We start from the raw sequence: 19803 nt of genomic DNA, 5'->3' as shown, positions 1-19803 counted from the left end.
AAATCCCACTTGTCAGCAGGTTTTTAGCTATGCGATAACGTCACAGCGCAGGGTTTAGGAGTCCACCTATAGGTCCGATTACTGAGGAAGGACTTGTGTTGTAAGATAGGAAAAGTTTCCCAGTTTATATCTATACTTATAAAAGGGAAATACCTCCCACTCACTCACTGATCGTAATTTTGAAAATCTACAAGCCATAAGAACTCATGAATTGGAATTGAGGTTCCAATTTAAAGAGCTTTTAATAAATTCCATCATAGTTCTGGCCCAGTGTTATCCTTTTAAAGTTCCCAAGCTATCATTGAAAAGATTTATTTACATTTGAGCAGATTACTACTTTTTGAATATACTCTATTAAAGAAACGGCTGGTTTTATTTTGCTTGAATTTCATTAGTTGAAATAAAAAATATTTACATTATTTTTGTGACTTGAGGACAAAAAAACACCCTATTGCTTAGCAATTTCCAATCTAACCAACATAATGCATTTCTAGTGTTCGTGTAGAATTGTAGTGTATTTAGTGGTTTGGATAGCATAACAGTTCTTGTGATACTTAAATGAATTCAATATCAAGATATGTACTCTAATAGTTAAGGTTTTTAAGATCTGTGTGTTCTTTGCAACTAAATAACAGCATATTATTTAATGTGTTCAAAAGATCAAGGTGAAGGGAACAATTATTTGCCATCGAGTTTTATCTATTACCATAGATGAATATTACTTCATCTATGCTATTACTTTATAAGCAATAGATAAGAAAGCAGTACCTGCCTTTTCTTATCACTTTATTATCTAAAACGGGTTTTCAAGAAAGAAGATAAGAAGTTTATCGTAAGTACAATCATTGTACAATCCCGTCCATCCTTACATACAAGATAATGACAATGCCATAATCATGTTTGTTTTTGTAAAATAAAAGTCAACGTATTTGGCGGATTATGTAATGCAAAATATTAGCGATCGAAGTAAATTACATTTTGTTTTTTCTCTCTTTTTTTGAGAAGTGTATTTATGATATCAAGTGTTAATATTGCCTTTTATTGATTTGAGAAAAGCCATTTGTATAAGCTTGGTAAAAACATTGTAGATAGGCTACTAACTGTAAACCTGCATCTATTTAGGGGCTTTTAGGGTAATAATATTATGATAACCACAATGAAAAATCATGCAAGTTTACTTAATGTTACTTTAATATACACAATACTTTTTAATAAAATTATAGGAGAACTTAACTGTAGGTACTATTTGGAAACTAGGTTCAAGCATGTACAACTTAACTAAAAAGAGGATCAACGGGGATAGTATTCTGGCCAAAAACCAAAATTATGTAGTTGGTTTTGAAGTTCTTGGTGGAAGTGAAGACTTCGGTTAATCTCTAGTAGTCACATAACTTTTAAGATTAGTTCAACTTATGTTTTAAGACCTTATGCTTAACTAAATTTGGTGATTACATATAAATGGATTAAGTAAGTTTTTTGAAACATTTAACTTTTTAATTAAAGTTTTCGTAAGCGAAGCCACGGGTTGTGCTAGTTGTCCTATAATCTAAATAACTATGTTATGATCAATTAGTTTCAACCGATCGTATTGTCTAATATATACATTTTCAATCGTACTACATAAGTACCACTGGGTACAGCTTAAAATAAAACTAATTTACCACACAGCTCTCAAGCGTACACTCTTTCATACCTATATCATAATGCTATTTTGAATAGAACGTTGATCTAAATTCCTGTGTCGGCAGATCGTTTGTAGAGTTTGCAAGGTAGTCCAAGATAACTTGGATCAAAACTGTCCTTTGTATGAGAAAACACGGCACAACGGTCTCATGTTGCCTAATTGAACACAAAAATTTCTCTCCTTCCCTGTACTTTGGATCCAGACTGTTTACTGGCACTGGTACTGATAATGGTTGATAAAGTTTGTTTACTTTCATGATGTTGTAATTTTGTCCGTATTGTGAATGATGTTAGATTCTTTTGGCGATTTATCCGAAAATATACATTCATACTTTGTGTACAATAACGTGTCTGTCTTTTGAATTATTAATTTCAATAAACTGTGATAATTTAGCCAAAATTTTAGCAAAAGTGAAAAAAGTGTAATTTCATTTTAACACTTTTCAGGTTGGATATAGATGCATAGCGTTGTAGGTCAAAACTTAACACAGTTAAGTACTGTTTGGTTTAGTTTAGATCAAGACTAAACACTATAACAAAATAAAAATAAGCTGCATATACCATTTAGTAGTTACAGTATAAACAAAACCTTCATCATAGTTGGTCTACGTGTGGTCTGTAGCTCTGTACACATCCACATATCTTCTTGCGAAAATTAAATTAATTTAATTTTCGCTCAACTGAAAAACTTTACCAGTGATGAAGGCAATTTTCGTTATTTTTAGAAAATTATAATCTGTGGTTCCGATCTAATTATAACACTGACAGCGGTTTGCTTAAAATCTATAAAAAATATATCACAATCGCTCCATTTAGATTCTAGAATAAAAATACAAACTTGGCGTTCTTGTATTTTTGTACTGTCTATAACAAAAATATATCAGTTTGATTAATTTTAATATATTCGGACTATTGTTTTGTATTTTGTCTAAGAGTACTCTTCAGTAAGTAGTGCAAATATTAAATATTAAGCCTGAACTATGTAGCAGATCATGAGATTCTTCACATGAATGATGTTATAGTATTTTAACCAATCAGTGACCATAACAAATTTCCCCCTCAACTAATATGGTCCTTCATCTTTGGCGTTGACATTTTTAGCGAATTTCCCTATAGGGAAGTAGCTATTACCGTAGGTGGCACGGTAAGACCTAGACCCGGGACCGATTTACTTTTTCATTTTGATGTCCCCAGAGGCCAAAAACACAATTCGTTCAAATTTTTATATATGTATAAATATATATATAGACATATAGAGATATATATATATATATATATATATATATATATATATATATATATATACGTCCGTGAACGCGATAACTTGAGTAATTTTTGTCCGATTTTGATGAAATTTGGTTTAAAGGTGTAAAGCGGGATAAACTTGAATGAGTTCGCAAACCAGCACGATCGGACCATGGGAACGGGGCTTTACGGGGGGTTTTATGGGGTAAAAATTGGTTTTTCTCACTTTTGACCCTCAAAACACAAAATTTCCCGATTTCTCTTTAGACCTTTTTAAAGAGCTTAAAAAAACAAATAATTTAGTATATAAAAGTATTTTTATTCGATTATTAGTAACGGAGAAAATTAAAAAAATGTTAAATTTAAAATTCCCATGTTATTCTTATGGAGAATATTGTCAAATGTTGTAGTTTGCTTGTTTATGGATATATTTTGATCAAACTTGGCAAATTTATTTATTTTGTACTAAGCTATCAATATTTTACTCAAAAACACACTTTACTAGTTTCCTTGTAGCAGCAAACCTAGGTACTCGTTAAACCTAATGTTATTAAAATATATTTAACTGAAAATCAATTCAGACAAATGGAAATTCGCTTAGTCGGCAGGTTTGCTGCGGCGGGGGTATTTATATTAAACAGAGTTTGTTACCATAGATACACAAGACTTCCTTCCTTATATTTTCTACGAATGCGACAAATTATTGTTTAGCTTGAACAAATTGATTTTTCACTGTGAAAATGAGCTTGATCCATCGCGTGTTTTACACTGTGACTGTGGCAGCTGTGGTTCTCAAGACTGCTCACTCTATAAAACATGTCTACGAGTACCAAAAGGAGGAGGCCTTGTACAAAAGAATAAACACGATACCCCCAAAACCCAAGAATGCTAAAAAAACCCCTACTGATCCTGCTCGTTAAAATTGGGGCAATATGTCCAAATTCCTGTTGTGGCTTGCGGTACTGGATGAATGAATACATTTTACAAATTTGACTTCAAGTGGCCATTTCAAGAGTTGTTTTGTGAATTCGCAACTTGATTGTTTGGCAGATCCTGCTAGAAACCTTCAGCAATGCTGGAATCTGAGGAGAATCTTTTCCCAAGAAGTTCATCATTCGATTGAGGTTTTCTTTCATCAGTTTCCTAGGAAGATTCACAAGTGTTCTTTGGTATCATGGAGGAAACAGCCTGATTCGATCACAGAAGATTTCCCCAGAACACTATGTTGACATTCTTCATCGACTCCTAAGGGCAACTGTAAAGTATTTTTCCATGATAGAGTAAACATCCATGATTCAATCAGAGGAATGTGCCACAACCTCTAATCACATAATCTTAAAATCCTGGATTCCATACTAAGAAATCAATGTGGAAAAGCTACGCAGAAGAAGATGACGTCGGAGGTCTACGAACTTCTCAAGTAAGTTCTCAGAAGAGGAGTCACAAGGCAAGATGCAATCTAGTCAGGAGAGTCAAAGATTGCACAGCAATGCCTTGTTTTCGACTGCAACTTCCCTTTTATGACTACGTCTCGATTGTGACTACCGATTATGACTACCTATTAAGACACCTCTCTTATGACTACCGATCAAGACACCTCTCTTATACCTACCGATGAAGACATCTCTATTACGACTACTTTTTGAAAACTCCCAACGATGGCATCCCTATCATGACATTTCAAAGATGATTTAACTTGAAACTACGTCGCTAAGGTAAGAAAATGTAAGGTTTGCAACAAACATAATGATGAATATTTATCATACTAACGAAAACAGACATACAGTGTCATTGGCGATGTCAGAAGTATAGTATAAAATGAAAGATCGCCCACTTTATAAAAGGGATGCACCAAAAAACCATAAGTAAAGCTTAATTTGAACTCATTCAATAGTCTGATGCAATAAATGCTTGAAGAAACACAAAATGAACATTTTACAGATAAGATTCTATGGCTGTTTGCATTTTCATTGAAACCTTGGGACATGAAAGCAGATTTATTTTTGTTGAGGTCATATTAGATTTAACAGTACGGAACTTACACTTAATTGAAATATGTTTACAGCGTTATTAACGTTTGATTTATTAATTTGACTTAAAGCCCTTTGTGACCTACTTTAGGATACAAGACATCGCTGTGCAATCTTTGACTCTCCTGACTAGATTGCATCTTGCCTTGTGACTCCTCTTCTGAGAACTTACTTGAGAAGTTCGTAGACCTCCGACTTTATCTTCTTCTGCGTAGCTTCTCCACATTGATTTCTTAGTATGGAATCCAGGATGTTAAGATTATGTGATTAGAGGTTGTGGCACATTCCTCTGATTGAATACTACTCCTCCTCTGAATTGAAAAATACTTTACAGTTGGCCTTAGGAGTCGATGAAGAATATCAACATAGTGTTCTGGGGAAATCTTCTGTGATCGAATCAGGCTGTTTCCTCCATGATACCAAAGAACACTTGTGAATCTTCCTAGGAAACTGATGAAAGAAAACCTCAATCGAATGATGAACTTCTTGGGAAAGATTCTCCTCAGATTCCAGCATTGCTGAAGATTTCTAGCAGGATCTGCCAAACAATCAAGTTGCGAATTCACAAAACAACTCTTGAAATGGCCACTTGAAGTCAAATTTGTAAAATATATTCATTCATCCTGTACCGCAAGCCAAATCATCAGTCTGGAAATTATTGGCAAACTACTTATGTTAAATTCCTCAATTTTGTTTCATTAAATTAATTGCATTTTTTTAAAAAGGTCTCGTTTCTGTGAATTTATCTAACAAATCCTTTTTATGCATGACGAAAATACAATGGTGTTCTAAAGCGACAAACATCTAATAGTATTGAACTTTTATAGATGTAACTAATCAAATAACCGTAGCGCAAATACTAAGGATAGAGTCAACGCCAATCGTAGAATTTAACTAAATTTGAAAAATCTTATTTTATTATTTGTAGAAAAACATAATGATATTGTGATCTTCAATACTGTACCATATAATCTAAAATAAGAACATTTACAGGCAAACCCTTTTCCTCTCCTAGGATTTTTTTCTTTTTTTCTTTAATTTAAGGTATTTGGCCACGAGAAATAGATTGGAATTGGCCACAAGGCTAAGGAAAATGCAGTTTCCGTCTTACAGCTCTTCTAAGTGGCCATGTTATCTTCAATACCTTTTGTAGCTTAAGTTAACAAAAACAGCCGATACAGAGTATTTTTACTATCATCATTTTGATTTACGTTTAAAAAAAAGTGTATTGGTTTGTTTAAACAAACGTTTTAAAGAATGGTTATATTCAGTTTGGTTTACATTCGTATTACTGTTAAATGTTTTCAAGGTTAATGTACAACAGTAATAGTGGAATGCGGAAGACCTCCGAAGCGAATATACATAATCCGAATGAGAGAGAAGCTACAATTGATCGTCAGGAAACAAATTTTACCTATTCGTCTACAATCGAGCCAGTTCCAACCAGTTCATACATCTCACTAAATGTCTCAAAACCTCTATGAAGTTACAGATCAAAGAACAAAAGGAGATAAATAATTTAAGATTTGATTTGATTCCGTTCTATTTCTTATTTAAATAAATACTAGCTGTGTGCCCGTTCTAAGTACGGGGATCTTAGTAAGTCGAAACCTTCTTATATTCAGAACAGGAGTTGTTTGCATATTTCATGTGCATTTTCCAGATATGCTGGCAAAACTAACTATTGCTGTATAGGAATACATATAAACCTTTGCAAATACAATATCCGACAGTTTCAAGCCAAAGCGAATGGTTGGTAATTAAATGTTGCCCGATCGTGTGAGTTCATATTTTATATCCAATGATAACAACAAATTGTCTTTTAGATCTATAATACATAGCCCTAAGGTTGGCCTATATTTAAAAGTTGCTTTCCACACTGGTTAAAAGTAGTTAAATACTAACCTCACCACTGCACACTTTATTCCAGTTGAAATTTTAATTGACAAAGATGATCTTGCCTTTTCCACGAAACACTGATAAATAAGTACATTAATGCGTTACCAACATACATGCACACAAAAATACACAGAATTAAATTGGGGAATTGGCTACGCTTTAAAAAAGCTAAGTACATACAATTATTTGTACAGGTAAAAATACATTAGTATTTGAAATGTTTGATAGTGTTGAGCCGGGTCATTGCTCGTGTCGCCACTCTCATGTCCCCCAGCTCATTTTTTTATAGAATTTAAGTTGTCAGTGTATTTGTTATCTTGTTGGCTGTGTGCTGTCAGTTAATCAAGTCCCGGGGTTATTCATCTCCCTTGGTTTTGGATTTATTTTTATTGTTCCAAAATCAAAGTTATTTCCCATTAATATCAACATGTGTAAGCATCTTTTATTGTAAACATATCGATGCCAGTTTGAAGGATCACCTTTATCCGAAAAAAAGGTTTCTTAGCTAGTGGATGTGTAATATCTAAACAATGATAGATAGGTCCAACAAAACAATCATTTGAACCACTATTGCCCAAGGGGAGTTTTAAAAAGATCTGAATTTTAAAGTGTAAAGTCGCGTCCGGAGCACCCCTATTGTACGTTGTTTAAACTTTCTTAGTTAATTTGACTGTTTATCAGCAGATAAGAGTGGGAAATAGTAAACACTCTTGTTTTCATAGTAACTTAGTATTAAGCTTTTGATTTTCTCCCTTAAAACAATTAATCTTTCGTCGCCACAGACCTACTCATCGAAAAACGTGCCGAGTTGCGAAATCACAAGGGACAAGCTAGACTCAGAGCTACTAGCGACCTCAGTGATTTGAGTACTGTGAATGTTGATTACAAACCAGCAAAAAGCTTGATTGCCAACGACCTTTTCAAGATGAGAAGTTTGACTTCACCAAAAACATTTTGGTGGAAAAGTAGGTATTTTAACTAGCGCAAAGTTGGTACAATCCAGGTGTCATAATTTGTCTTTGACACCCAATACGTGTAATTAAACGGGAACGGAAGACGTGGGATTGCAGTATAACTGCAGCAGCGCCCGTGGGCGATATACCGCCCGTTGTAGGCGCAAGTGGGCGCTGGCAGTGACTGGTTGTTGGATTAGGTGTAAACTGGTTCAAAACGTGTAATCTGTGTGGATCATGCAAGGGGCTAGTTGCTGTAGTTTGTGATGTTGTTGAGAAAACTTACTATATCAATAAGACTTGGCTGGCAATAATATGTTGCCTTACTGGCCTAAGCCATATAGGCTACATGACACACCGAAATAATCAAAACATGTTAATGGAATCGTCTTATCTTTCTCTATTCATATACCACGACGAAGTATTTAGTTTTGTTATATGTCTTCTCTGTGTTACACTCCAACGTATGTTTCAGGATGTGATGACGTCACAGGATGGATCATGTGACCACCACGACGACGGTGGTGCGAGAGACCACCACCTCCTCCTACCTGGTGGTGAGTTCATGTTTATGTACCTAAGCAAAAGTTAAACTAGAAAACTATGACAGAGTAAAAAAAAATATTTCTATGGTCAATTAACGTGCCGTGACATTAAAATATATATGTTTAGGTGCAACCACGCCATTCCCTTCAAGAATGTTCTAAGGTCAAGGACACAACTGTTAAGTGGTCAGAACGCTGGGGATAATTTTTATATCCATATTGTTCCCTGTTATGTGTAGGTTATTGTTGTACCATAGATGAAGTAATATAAAGTTGTACTGATTATTAAGAATATGAAATGTTTTTGTATTCACAAAAGATCGTAAATGGCAAAACGGGTGTTATTGGCCTATCAGTATCGTTTGTTTCATTGAGACTGCAAGGTAATGTCATTGAGAAACTATACAAATACCTAATACTCATTTTGTGTTTATACACCATTTCATGACTACCACATGACTACAGTTTTATACCTTTGATATTTTATATTTTAGATGCAATTTTCAAGTCTGACCCAAGAAATTATTTATTGGGTATTTGTATAGCGTATCTGGATTATTGTACCCTGAGAAGAAGTTTTTTGATAGTTCGTAAATGGACCAAACTGTAGAGGCTACTGACTTCAGCTCTCATTGGCTACTTGACCATTGGGATATTTTAATGTTCTCGGACATAAAACCTATGCACTACAGTGAAAGTTATCCTAGCGTGGACAGTGACACTGTGTGCGTGTGTATGTGTGCGCGTGTACAGTAAATTACCGGAAGTGGTTCTCAGTCACGTCCAGGCAGTGCACGTGTACAACAAGACACGTAGATATCTGACACAGTTCATATCTGAAGCACGTAGGGTAGTCTTCAGTCCCACGACACGTAATGTTGATTTCAATAACTCACAATTCAACTGATTTCAACTGTTTACTTGCTCACTGTTCGGATCTGTGGGGGAAAGTATGGAGGTTGGTAGACAGGAATAATTACCATGATATTCAGATATTTTAAGATGTATATTGATTCAGATATAATAATAAGATATTCTGAAAAATATATATATTTGCAGATATCGGTTTTGTTGACTGCTGAGTCAAGATATACATAATTCAAATTAAACTTCATCTGGGTTTTGGAGTTGAGTTATCCCTCAAGAGGCAATCGTGTTTCTCGTTGTATTTTCATATTCACAGTACGAGTCATATGACAAGCTGGGACCTTTTCTGATTAGAAGTACTGTACCAGTTTCTATAAGTTTTAAAATCCTACGTCAGTGCGATGCCGGTTGTCAGCCATCTCGATAGACTTTTCCCCTACTAGACTGAGGCTGTTTTAGCACTTTCCTCTTCTGCTACCTATGCTACAGTATGGAAACAGAGCCAGTGCCCTCGCGGTAGGTAGACAAGATAGATGCTTTCACGGACAGGTACAGGGCAAGGTCGGAGTCAGGTGTAAGGTGGACAGGAGGAATGTGACGGTGTGGGTCTCAAGGCTGTCTGTTGTGTGGATTGGAAGTACAGTACTGTACAGTTATGGCAAAACAGTATACAGGCAATAGTCACATCCACAAGATATGATACATTTAATTGAAGGAAAGGTTTTGGTAACTAATACGATTTACGATTTACGGCTCTTCTTTTAAATTCAACCACGCTAAAACAGTAGCATCTACTGTGTAATGTTCGTTGAAAACATGGGTGAAGGTGAAACAAATACAGAAAAATAATCACATTTCTAACTACGGTGTTCGTATAGACTTGTTTAAAAGTTTGTTCATTGGAAAGGACGTATTCGTGTTTTCCTTGTGAAAAGGAAGTAATGTAACATAGCTTGATTCTTAAAATTATTTCAATCGCCAGACAATTGTGACTTAATTACTGTTTGAAGTGGCTATTTAAGTATAGAAAAATTATTTCGGTATGGTCAAATAAATTTGGTACTTGTCATCATACAATTTTACCCTTGTTAAAATGCCTCTAAAACTTTTGTATAACAAAAACACCAACTTTTTAATTAAACTTCACAGAACGTCGCACTTCTTTTTTTGTCCTTTGTGGGTTTACTCATACTTAAACAATAGACTTAAGATGATTTATAAGTCAATTAAAGAGCCGCCAAGTTACTCTGGTGCTCCTTAGATTGTCTTCACCCCTTCAAGACTATCAAACCCAACCCCGACTTTAGCTCCACCCTGCCCTGTCCCTGACAACCATTGTGGGTATTGTGCAAGGATATTTATAACCTATTACCGGCTTTCCAACCCATTGCTCTTCGACTTGGGGTTAAAGCGAAAGGCGTTCTCTGTATACATTGGGAAACCTTACATTCTTGTTTGTTCAAATTTATTTGCTTACAAATACTTAGGTCCAAGATGAATACCCCACGTTTTAAGACTTGATTGGCAAATTACATTGTTAATGCTGTGTAGGTTATATGGGTGTTGATAAGTCCAAAAACTGTTTTTTTTATTGACGTAACAAAAAGAGTTTGTTGAAGTGAAGATGCAATATCTACGATAATCTTAAACACTCCCAATATTTTGCAGAAACATTAATTTGGACTAAGTATTTTGTTGAAAAAGGTAAAATAAACAGAAAAAACTAAATGCCATAAGCATTTTACGTGAAACCTTCACATAAAACCTTCCGATAAACACAAGTCACGCCTACAGTGAGAATGGCAAATTTCGTCAACCACGAGCGCACGATATAACCACACGACCGTGGCTTATCCGTGGTTTGTCCTACAAGAAGTGACCAAAACAGGATCCATCAGCCTCTGGTTATCAGGATTTGGTGATAACCATTTTACCTTGCATTAGTCACGACCACTCATGGTCGCTAAACAGTGATTTTCAAAAGCAATTTTGTGAAAAAAGAAACCCATTGTTGAAAGGGATGTCAGACAAACTGTTGAGGATGTCCTGATCGTCGATTACAGTCTAAAATCGTCATAAAATACAAGGTGTCCCATAAGAAATTTTTAAGTTAAATGCCATATTGAAAAGATCAGACTTTAACGGAAGGGAATTCATATTATTTTCTGTCATAAGATAATACAGTAGTTGAAATTCCCCATATAATGTTTTCTCTAAATCGAATAGTTTCTGAGATAGCAATGGTGGTGCATTTAAGCTCTTCACTCTGTATATTCGCAGAATACTAAACCCTGAAACAGCGGGTTTTCAATTATTTTAATGGGATTTAATCTTATTGATGCGTCTTATATTGTGCCAAATGTTATTTTTGTATTAATTATCTAATCTTAGGCCATGGAATATTCAATTAGTTTAAAATACCTTAACATAGATATGCTTATACTGTTTAACTTGCGATTATGTGAGTTTAGACTCAAAATGTGCGTTTTCTTTTGCTGAACAAGATGGTAAAATTAATTTTCACAATTCACAGTTGTAACTGTAGTTATACACATTTATTTAATGACAAAAAATGATAAGTACAACTACATGGTTGTGACACATAGGAACGGTCACGGCGGGAATTCCAGGAACTGACCCTACTGGTGGCAAATGACACTGGTGGCAAACGACACTGGTGGCAAATAGTGGGACACCCAAGATATCAACCACTAGAAGTATGGAATATTTTTTTGGGTAACCCTTCTCAAGAGCCATTCAAACGCCCTGCACTATATGGTGACTATATGTGTGCTCCGAAGGGGAATTTGATTTGATCAGTAATTTTAAATCGTTTACATAGGTCTATGACCTAAATCACGGTCAATCAAATTAGATCATAAATTCTGTAACCCTGAAATCCAGGCTACGTAGTTTAAGGGAAAGGTGGTGATGCTTGTTTTGTTACTGACAAATTCACTAATATACAGGGTGTCCCGTAACTCTCTGGACATATGTATACAGCGTTATTCCTTAGGTCAAGACATACACATTTCACCATAGGAACATGGGTCTGTGGTGCCTAGTTTTCAGTCTGTCTGTATTTATGTGTTTTTTACAAAAAAAAAACTAATAACTCCTTAACAGTTTGAGATACAGCATTGATATTTTGTAAAAATGTTTATCTCATTAAGACCTATTACCGTTATAAATTATACTAAAAAATCCTTAACCGTTTCAAAATGGCGGCCATTTAAAATATTAGATGCAAAATTTCACGAAAATTGTTAACTTTACAAAAAAACTGGAAGAGACAAAAAGGTTAGTAAATTTTATGTAGTTTTTAATGATACCTTATTTGTCAAGATTGAATAAATAATAACAGAGAAACGTCTTATTTTTTTAATGAAATACCAATTTTCTCCATTTAAGCAATGCTAATAATCCTAATAATCCAAAGTAAATAGCTGTAGAAACGCAGTGTCTTCTTTTAATTAATGACTATATAGACATATAAGTAAAACAAATCACATATTATTTATCAAACCGCTATTATTATGTCCATCAATTGTCTTATGTGATCGTTGGTTGCGGCGCTCAAAAGTAGGGTTGAAGTTGATTTGTTGCTTCCGCATTCGCTGTGATTTTTATAGTTGTTTTTATTCTAATGTATACAATTAAGCTTACTGTGAACAAAGGAAAGAAGGCTCAAATTTAGAATGTAATTAAATCATCTAAGGACATTTTGTTTCGAACGTTTACAAGTACCCTAACCTATATTTTCAAATATTCGAATGCATAAGAATATTTGGGTTAAAAAACGTTTGGAATATTCTAATTTTGAGTCTACAAACCATGAATATTGAATAATAAGCATAAACGTTTATTGTATTGATGTAACAATTGCAACGCTGTTAAGCAATGGAGAAATAGGTTTTCCATTATACTAAAACAAGTATAAATCGCTAAGGTAGTTCGTAGCTCACTGGCAAGATTCCTCGCTTCTCATGGTCTATCCTTGCCACTCCCTACCTTTTTATTCCATTAATTAAACATATACATGTCACTTAAATGACAGCGCTAGTCAACATATTTTTCTATTACAGTACTTTGAATAACAAATTCAGGATACCAGAATGGATTAAAAGTAATGTTTTTATGATAAGCAGTCCAGGCCAACGTCCAACTCCAACACACAAAAATCAAATACAGGCCTACAAAATTGTTAGTACATCACAGAGTTTTAGCATAATCTATGGTTTTAGTTATTTAGAAAAACAAATAATAAGCACTTAAAAATACAATGCAACTCCTCTTTAAAATTGTCTTGCTATTATTTCCTATTAAAATGTCTTTAAATAACACCAAGAGCCTTGGGTGTAAAATAATCTGATTAATGTTGCAATGTTGGATATATGTACATTTTTGTAGATCTTTGTTTGGAATACGGTATGGGGTTTTAATTTGGTTCTCTCAAAGGTTAATCTTTTCTCAGTGTTATTAGTAGATAAATAAAATATTAGACTAAAATTTCACACAAATTGATAACTTAATACTAATAAAGCGATTGCAGGCCCTACATACATTATAAAATTCAATTTCACTCATTTTGTACTACGCCACATTTATTGCTTGTAATTTATTTCTAATAATTATCATATTTAGCACTCACAATAACTATTTTTATCTAATCTTTGAGCCAATTTGGACTTTCAAAAAGAGCCTAATAATTCATTTTTACAATGATATAAGTAATAAAATATCACTACTTTCAAAAATACTAGTCTACTACAAATAATACGGGTGTAAGAGATTGTTAGAAAATGGTAAGTATTTACCAGTGTAATTTAAAAGAGTCTCTACACTAGTACAAACCACTAGTAATACTAGTCCCTAAACTAGTAACTAGTATTACAACTAGTATTGTACTAGTAAATACTAGAGTAGTATTTTTATGAAACAGGGCCTGGAGTTAACTATTGTTTTTCACTAGAGAGGGTGTCAAAAACATCATTCAAGCGTTGACTGTAAATCCTTAAAGATTTGCAGTCAACGATTCAAGTCTATAAAACATGTGTTCGAAGACAATATTGTCATTCACAATACCTACTTTGTACACACATTGGCTATAAAACAACATAAAAAAAAATATGTAACTGCTTTAAGGATTCATAGTCAATGCTGTTACTATTACAAATTCCATTTTTGTTTCCTTTCTTACCACTTGGCTTTAAAATATAAATCCATACAAAATGGGTAGACCTTATTTTTAGCCATTGCTTCTATGCTTCTTTCTGGCTTCCAACTTGTAATTTTCAGCCTGCATGAACAGCTGATTGATAATTGTACCTACTTTCTCGCCGTTTCATCAACGGCGTTTCCGTGGTGTAGCGGTTATCACGTCTGCCTAACACGCAGAAGGTCCCCAGTTCGATCCTGGGCGGAAACATTAACTTTTTGCCCCTTTAGAATCATCTTTATTATTATCTTGGCTACTTTTATTAATAGTTTGTTTTAAACTTGATACTCGCGTTATTTATTTACTAAAAATATTTTTAGCGATGGACGTTAAATCAACTATTTGATTTTGTATCACATTTTTCATAGCATTTCATCGGTTAAAACATAAGGATTTTAATGATTTAAAATTTTACCCTCTACTTAATTTAAACTACAGAATATAGCTTAGGCTTTTCTCTACACGATTAATATTTATTACATTAAAATGTTTTCGAAGAAAACAATTATTTATAAATTGTATACTAAGCCGATTTTATACCATAGATTTTCCTCTAGATATAATTTTTTTTACCCTAGATATAATTTTTAGGTAGGCCAGTTTTAGCTTGATATAAAATTATTAATTAAATCATCCGTAATAATCTTAACTTTATGTACAAATATTATAAAAACTCGTTGCAAATTTAGATAAGTAATCAAACGAATTTTTCAACTTACACAAAGAAATGCTTAAAAAATACGTGTAGACCTTCTATATTCTTTGCAATATTTAACAAGTCATCCTCATGGATAAGCTTTAGTCATTTTGAAGGGTTGCTTCTGTCTGGTTCGGGTAAATACAGTACGTGCAGTTCAAACCTTACTTGCTAACAAATAAATAAACTAATTCCCCAAACAACATATTGTATTACTAATTTTATTAATGGTATTACAATCTAATGGACGAACCACACTGCATAAAATAACTCTTAGTAAGTATTCTTTGCATAAAAAATACATAAAAACTTTGTTTAGATTTTGCAGTAATGAGAGCTGGCAAGTCGATAATTCAGTCGGTGGTTCAGTTCTCGGTATGATCACAGCGCTAGTAGTTCGCGGCATCGCTACCAGAGCGCTCTGTGTGTCGCGTGTTGTTGCATTGTTGTTACTGCATTTGAATTATCAACTTACCTTTATTACTTCCATATTTTAGATATATTGAATCATTTCGTCTATTTAGATAAATTATTATTAATTTATTTATTATCTTGTATACGTAAAAATTTGATTGGTTTATTTGTTTTTGCTGGTTACAAAGCTTGCATACTTTATTGCCAGTGGATATGATAAGGAACATTTTGTGCAATAGCATAGATTAAAAGAATACTCCTTTTATCTGGTAATAGTAATAATTCCTAACCAAAACCATTTCTCTTTAATAAAATTTACAGTGAACAAACACAGAATGAGATCAAAACTAATCCGTGCTAAATATGATGTACCGTAGTGCTAAACTGAATTTAGCTTTTTGTGTTTTACCTAAAAAATTAATTCGCAAAAAATAAAAAAAAATTTTATATTTCAAGTGTAGGCATTTTATTAAGCATATACAAGATATTAAATAATTACGATTGTATAAGTTACTTACAAAATGTTTTTTTTTTACATTTTGTGTACAGAGAACTACTTTTGCGTGGTCCTCGTATGCCTGCATGCGTTATGTTTGCGTTATGCCTGAAAACATAACGTCGTTGATGTAAACCTCCAAGAACCCAGAATCTTCAGTTATCAAAGCTTCATTAAGGACCATCTGGCGAAGCAAGATCACAGTTTAATTATCTTTGAAAACTGCACCATCTTGTAATAATTAAGTCTTATAAATCAAACTTGTAAACAAGTTAAACAACATTATCACTGTTATCAGATAACAAGGCAACATTAGTTGTTTGAATTGAATTTAACTAGAACATAATTAATTCTAGTTTTCGTAACTACGTCTATATTCTCCACCTTGACCAAAGGCAACTTTATGTTTCCCTAAAACTTTGTAACTGATAAAATACAATATACTCATACATTACTTATTTTTAGGTAAATAAGCTTAAAATATTGAGGACCAATTTAAAACCATATTTTCCTAAGCAGATTAATCATCTGTTTCTGGGATGAAAGTAATAGAGATCTTTGGATCTATTTAAATCAATTGTAAACTTCACCCTCCAAAACATTAAAGCGCATTTGGCTTCATTTGAATTAGATTTATCCTATTTTCTACTTACCTATAAACAACTTGATAACCCAGCAGACGGGATCCTAATTATTTTAAGACTGTAATTAAGTGGTTATAAAGACTTACGCTAGGGCAACGCACTTTTATGGCCTGAGTTAATAAAGGATGAGCAAGCATTAGACCGAGTGCGTAAAGCCTAAAGATGAACATAAAGTTAATTGCCGCTCTGTAAAGACATTGCATTTTCCCGGCGCATTTTACCCCTGGCTGGTTTACTATCATGAGGGTTCTTCTTTCATACATCAAACATGTATCCGGTAGTAGTATAATTTTATTATTTTTTGCCCTAAATTGATGCTATGATCACGACAAAATAGGTATCTTGTCGTCACTCTAATGCCAATTTGGATTGACGAAACCGAAGCATGTCCCTCTTCACGTGTAAAATTTTGAGTCATTTGTATATAATTTTTCCGACTAAAATATATCCTATTCCATCGAGGCGAAAATTTAAACTTTGTTTCGAGTTTTAGTTTTTTGAATCAGTTTTATAAGTTGGCTCTTGGATAGAGAAGAGTATAATCAGTTTTGAATCAGTAATAAATGCATATAGTAAATGACATGGACCACTGATGGATAAAACACATAATGTTGGTTCTATTGCCAAAAAGTAAAGAGTGGGTATATTTACCTTTATATTGTGATTTTATACTGTAACGTTAGACAACGCGAGTGTTATTTAATTTTAATTTATTTATTATTTGTCATGAGAGCGGAAGCCCCCTGACTGCATACCCGGTACCTATCCTTTAGGACATACCCGGGCCCCATGATGTAGGCCGAAGCTTACGCATCAACCTTTAGCACATCATGGGCGGATGACTTAAGGTCATCAGGCTCGCCGGCTGCCGAAGCAGACCCTTCGGAAGGAGGGTTGCCCCTCAATCCTAACCAGGGATTCCGGCTGCTTGTTTAAGCGTCACTCCACCTGGGTTCCACTAGGTCGGGACCTAGAGGTCCATGGTAGAGCGCCCCGACGCATTTAGTGCAAGCAACACTCGGGACCTATCTAATCCCTGACAGGCAGAACCCGCCATCAATAGCCAGGAGGAAGGGGACCGTCAGCACGCTGACGGGGGGAACCCCAACCTCCCATTTACACCGCTGCCCGATCGAGGCCTTACCCATTGCTGGGAAACCAGAGCGATAGATCCCCAGATACCCCTGGCGGGCTCGGACCCAGCACCCGATCTACTTCGTTTGCCCGTCAGACCCAACATCACTGCCAGGCCATCAGGGTTTCCCAAAAGGAGGCAGGTATAGAAGTGGGACCCACCCGGATGAACCTATCCACCAGAGGTGGCGACACCCTTGACTCAATTGAGGTTCCGGGAAGAACCCCCCACACTCAAGATAACCATACCGTCCGTGCTCATAGACAGGGATTGGTTTGCATAAGTGCCTACAAACCGTTGCCCTCACACTGCGGAAAGTTACGTTGCCCTTGAGTGTCCCCGTGAGCTACGGGTACTTGCCCGTTTTCACCTCCAGGAAAGGTTACTTCCAAAGTCGAGGATTTGCCCACTGAATGCCGGTCGCACACGACAAGCAGGCCGAAGCCCAAAGAACCACAGACACAGGTAGGTTAGAGATTATGATGCACTTCCATCTCTCCTAGAGCTAAACACCCCTCCATCCTGGATAAAGGAATGTCACTGGGACCCAATGCCCAGTCGTCCATGTCTGTGGCCTACTTGAAAATGCCGATACCAACACGGAGCATTTACCTCCCCTCTGGGGGCTAGGTATTTCACCTCCCAGGACGAGGCTACTTCCAAAGTCGAGGATATGCCTCACAAAATGTCAGTCGTACACAACAGGTAGGACTCAGTCACAACCACAAGCTACAGGCAGGTGAAAGATCTATGAACTTAATCAACACTAGCAGAGCTGAACACCCCACCACCCTGAATGGAGGGAATGTCACTGGGTACTCTCACTTTGGGTACAACCCAAAGAGGCTGGCTTGTCCAGTCGTCCATAGCTTGTGGTCTACCTGAAGTGCCGGTTCCAACACCGGGCAATTACCTCCCCTCTGGGAGAGCTAGGGTCCGCGTGGTCGCCCAGGCCACGAACCCACGCAAGCGTGGGCCCCCTGCGGTTAGACAACGCGAGTGTACGTTAACACAACATTCTAACATTAAAACTGCAGAAAGTGTTATAATAAACCAAATCTTAGCTTACTCTATACTCCGTTCAAACAGCCGTGGCACCTGAAGGATTAGGAGACCCCATGGAAAACCTTGGGGCCTCCTAATCCCTCAGGTGCCACGGCTGTTTGAACGCACTATAGTTAACAATGGGTAATTATCCATTCTATAAACTATGTATAAAAATACTAGAGACACTTTTATTAGGGCCTATTGATTTTCTAAGAAATCTTTATTGTTCCTTTTTTACCATGTTCTACACAATGATACACACAAGAAACAATGACCATTAATTGTTAGAACATAATGTCGGTGAATTTATCACACTTTCTAAGTATTGAAGAGGTGGTTTGTCCGGTCAATTATGTCACTTTTTTCACTTGGCTCTATTGCGACTTAAATGGAATATGTTCTCTTCAATAAAATAGGAATGGGCACTAATGGAACATATAGATGTAATTATAGATTGAAATATAGTTTGATTTTAAAGTTTTACGATCCGACCGTGAAGTACACTTTACTCTATTTGGAAGGATTTATCGAAATTTATACAATAGTAATTGTTTTTCTCTAGTATGAACTATAATGCACAGAAACCCCTTTTTCAATAATTTTAATAGGTCAACCATTTTTTTTTTATGTCATGATATAACGCAACGCACCAATGTTTGCATTCATATTCATACAAACAAGAGATAGAATTTCAAAATCTTTCATCACCTGCGACTCATTCTTCTACCCTCTTACTTTTCGAAAATTGTTCTTTCTTCTTCACCAATGCAGAAAATCGCCATCCCTAGTAATTGTCACGGACGGGGAAAAGTTAAGCGATTAAAAACTCCGCATTATTGTCGAGAACGTTCCAAAGGCAGGTTTTACTTTGAAAGCAAGAAGAGGAATAATGAACAGTGTGAAAGTTAAAGGATTGGAGTTCAGATAGTT

The 19803-nt window shown here is 35.2% G+C and overlaps 1 protein-coding gene and 1 non-coding gene across 2 annotated transcripts in view; both read left to right on the top strand.

The window, feature by feature from the left end:
• The window catches only part of LOC128986806 (protein sprint), a 368727-nt gene that overhangs the window by 19891 nt on the left and 329033 nt on the right, over positions 1 to 19803 (top strand). Inside the window, exon 2 of the mRNA XM_054407335.1 lies at positions 8286 to 8367. Within this exon, the coding sequence (XP_054263310.1) occupies positions 8305 to 8367 (63 nt within the window). The 5' untranslated portion in view covers positions 8286 to 8304. The remainder of the gene's footprint in view (positions 1 to 8285; positions 8368 to 19803) is intronic.
• On the top strand, positions 14578 to 14650 carry Trnav-aac (transfer RNA valine (anticodon AAC)). The gene has a single exon. It is a non-coding gene; the product is annotated as a tRNA-Val (tRNA).

This window comes from Macrosteles quadrilineatus, unplaced genomic scaffold, assembly GCF_028750875.1.
Source record: "Macrosteles quadrilineatus isolate MER2022 unplaced genomic scaffold, UCM_ALF_1.0 Scaffold_2__2_contigs__length_208266976, whole genome shotgun sequence".
Lineage (NCBI taxonomy): Eukaryota > Metazoa > Arthropoda > Insecta > Hemiptera > Cicadellidae > Macrosteles > Macrosteles quadrilineatus.
This window is presented reverse-complemented; position numbering and strand designations above follow the sequence as displayed.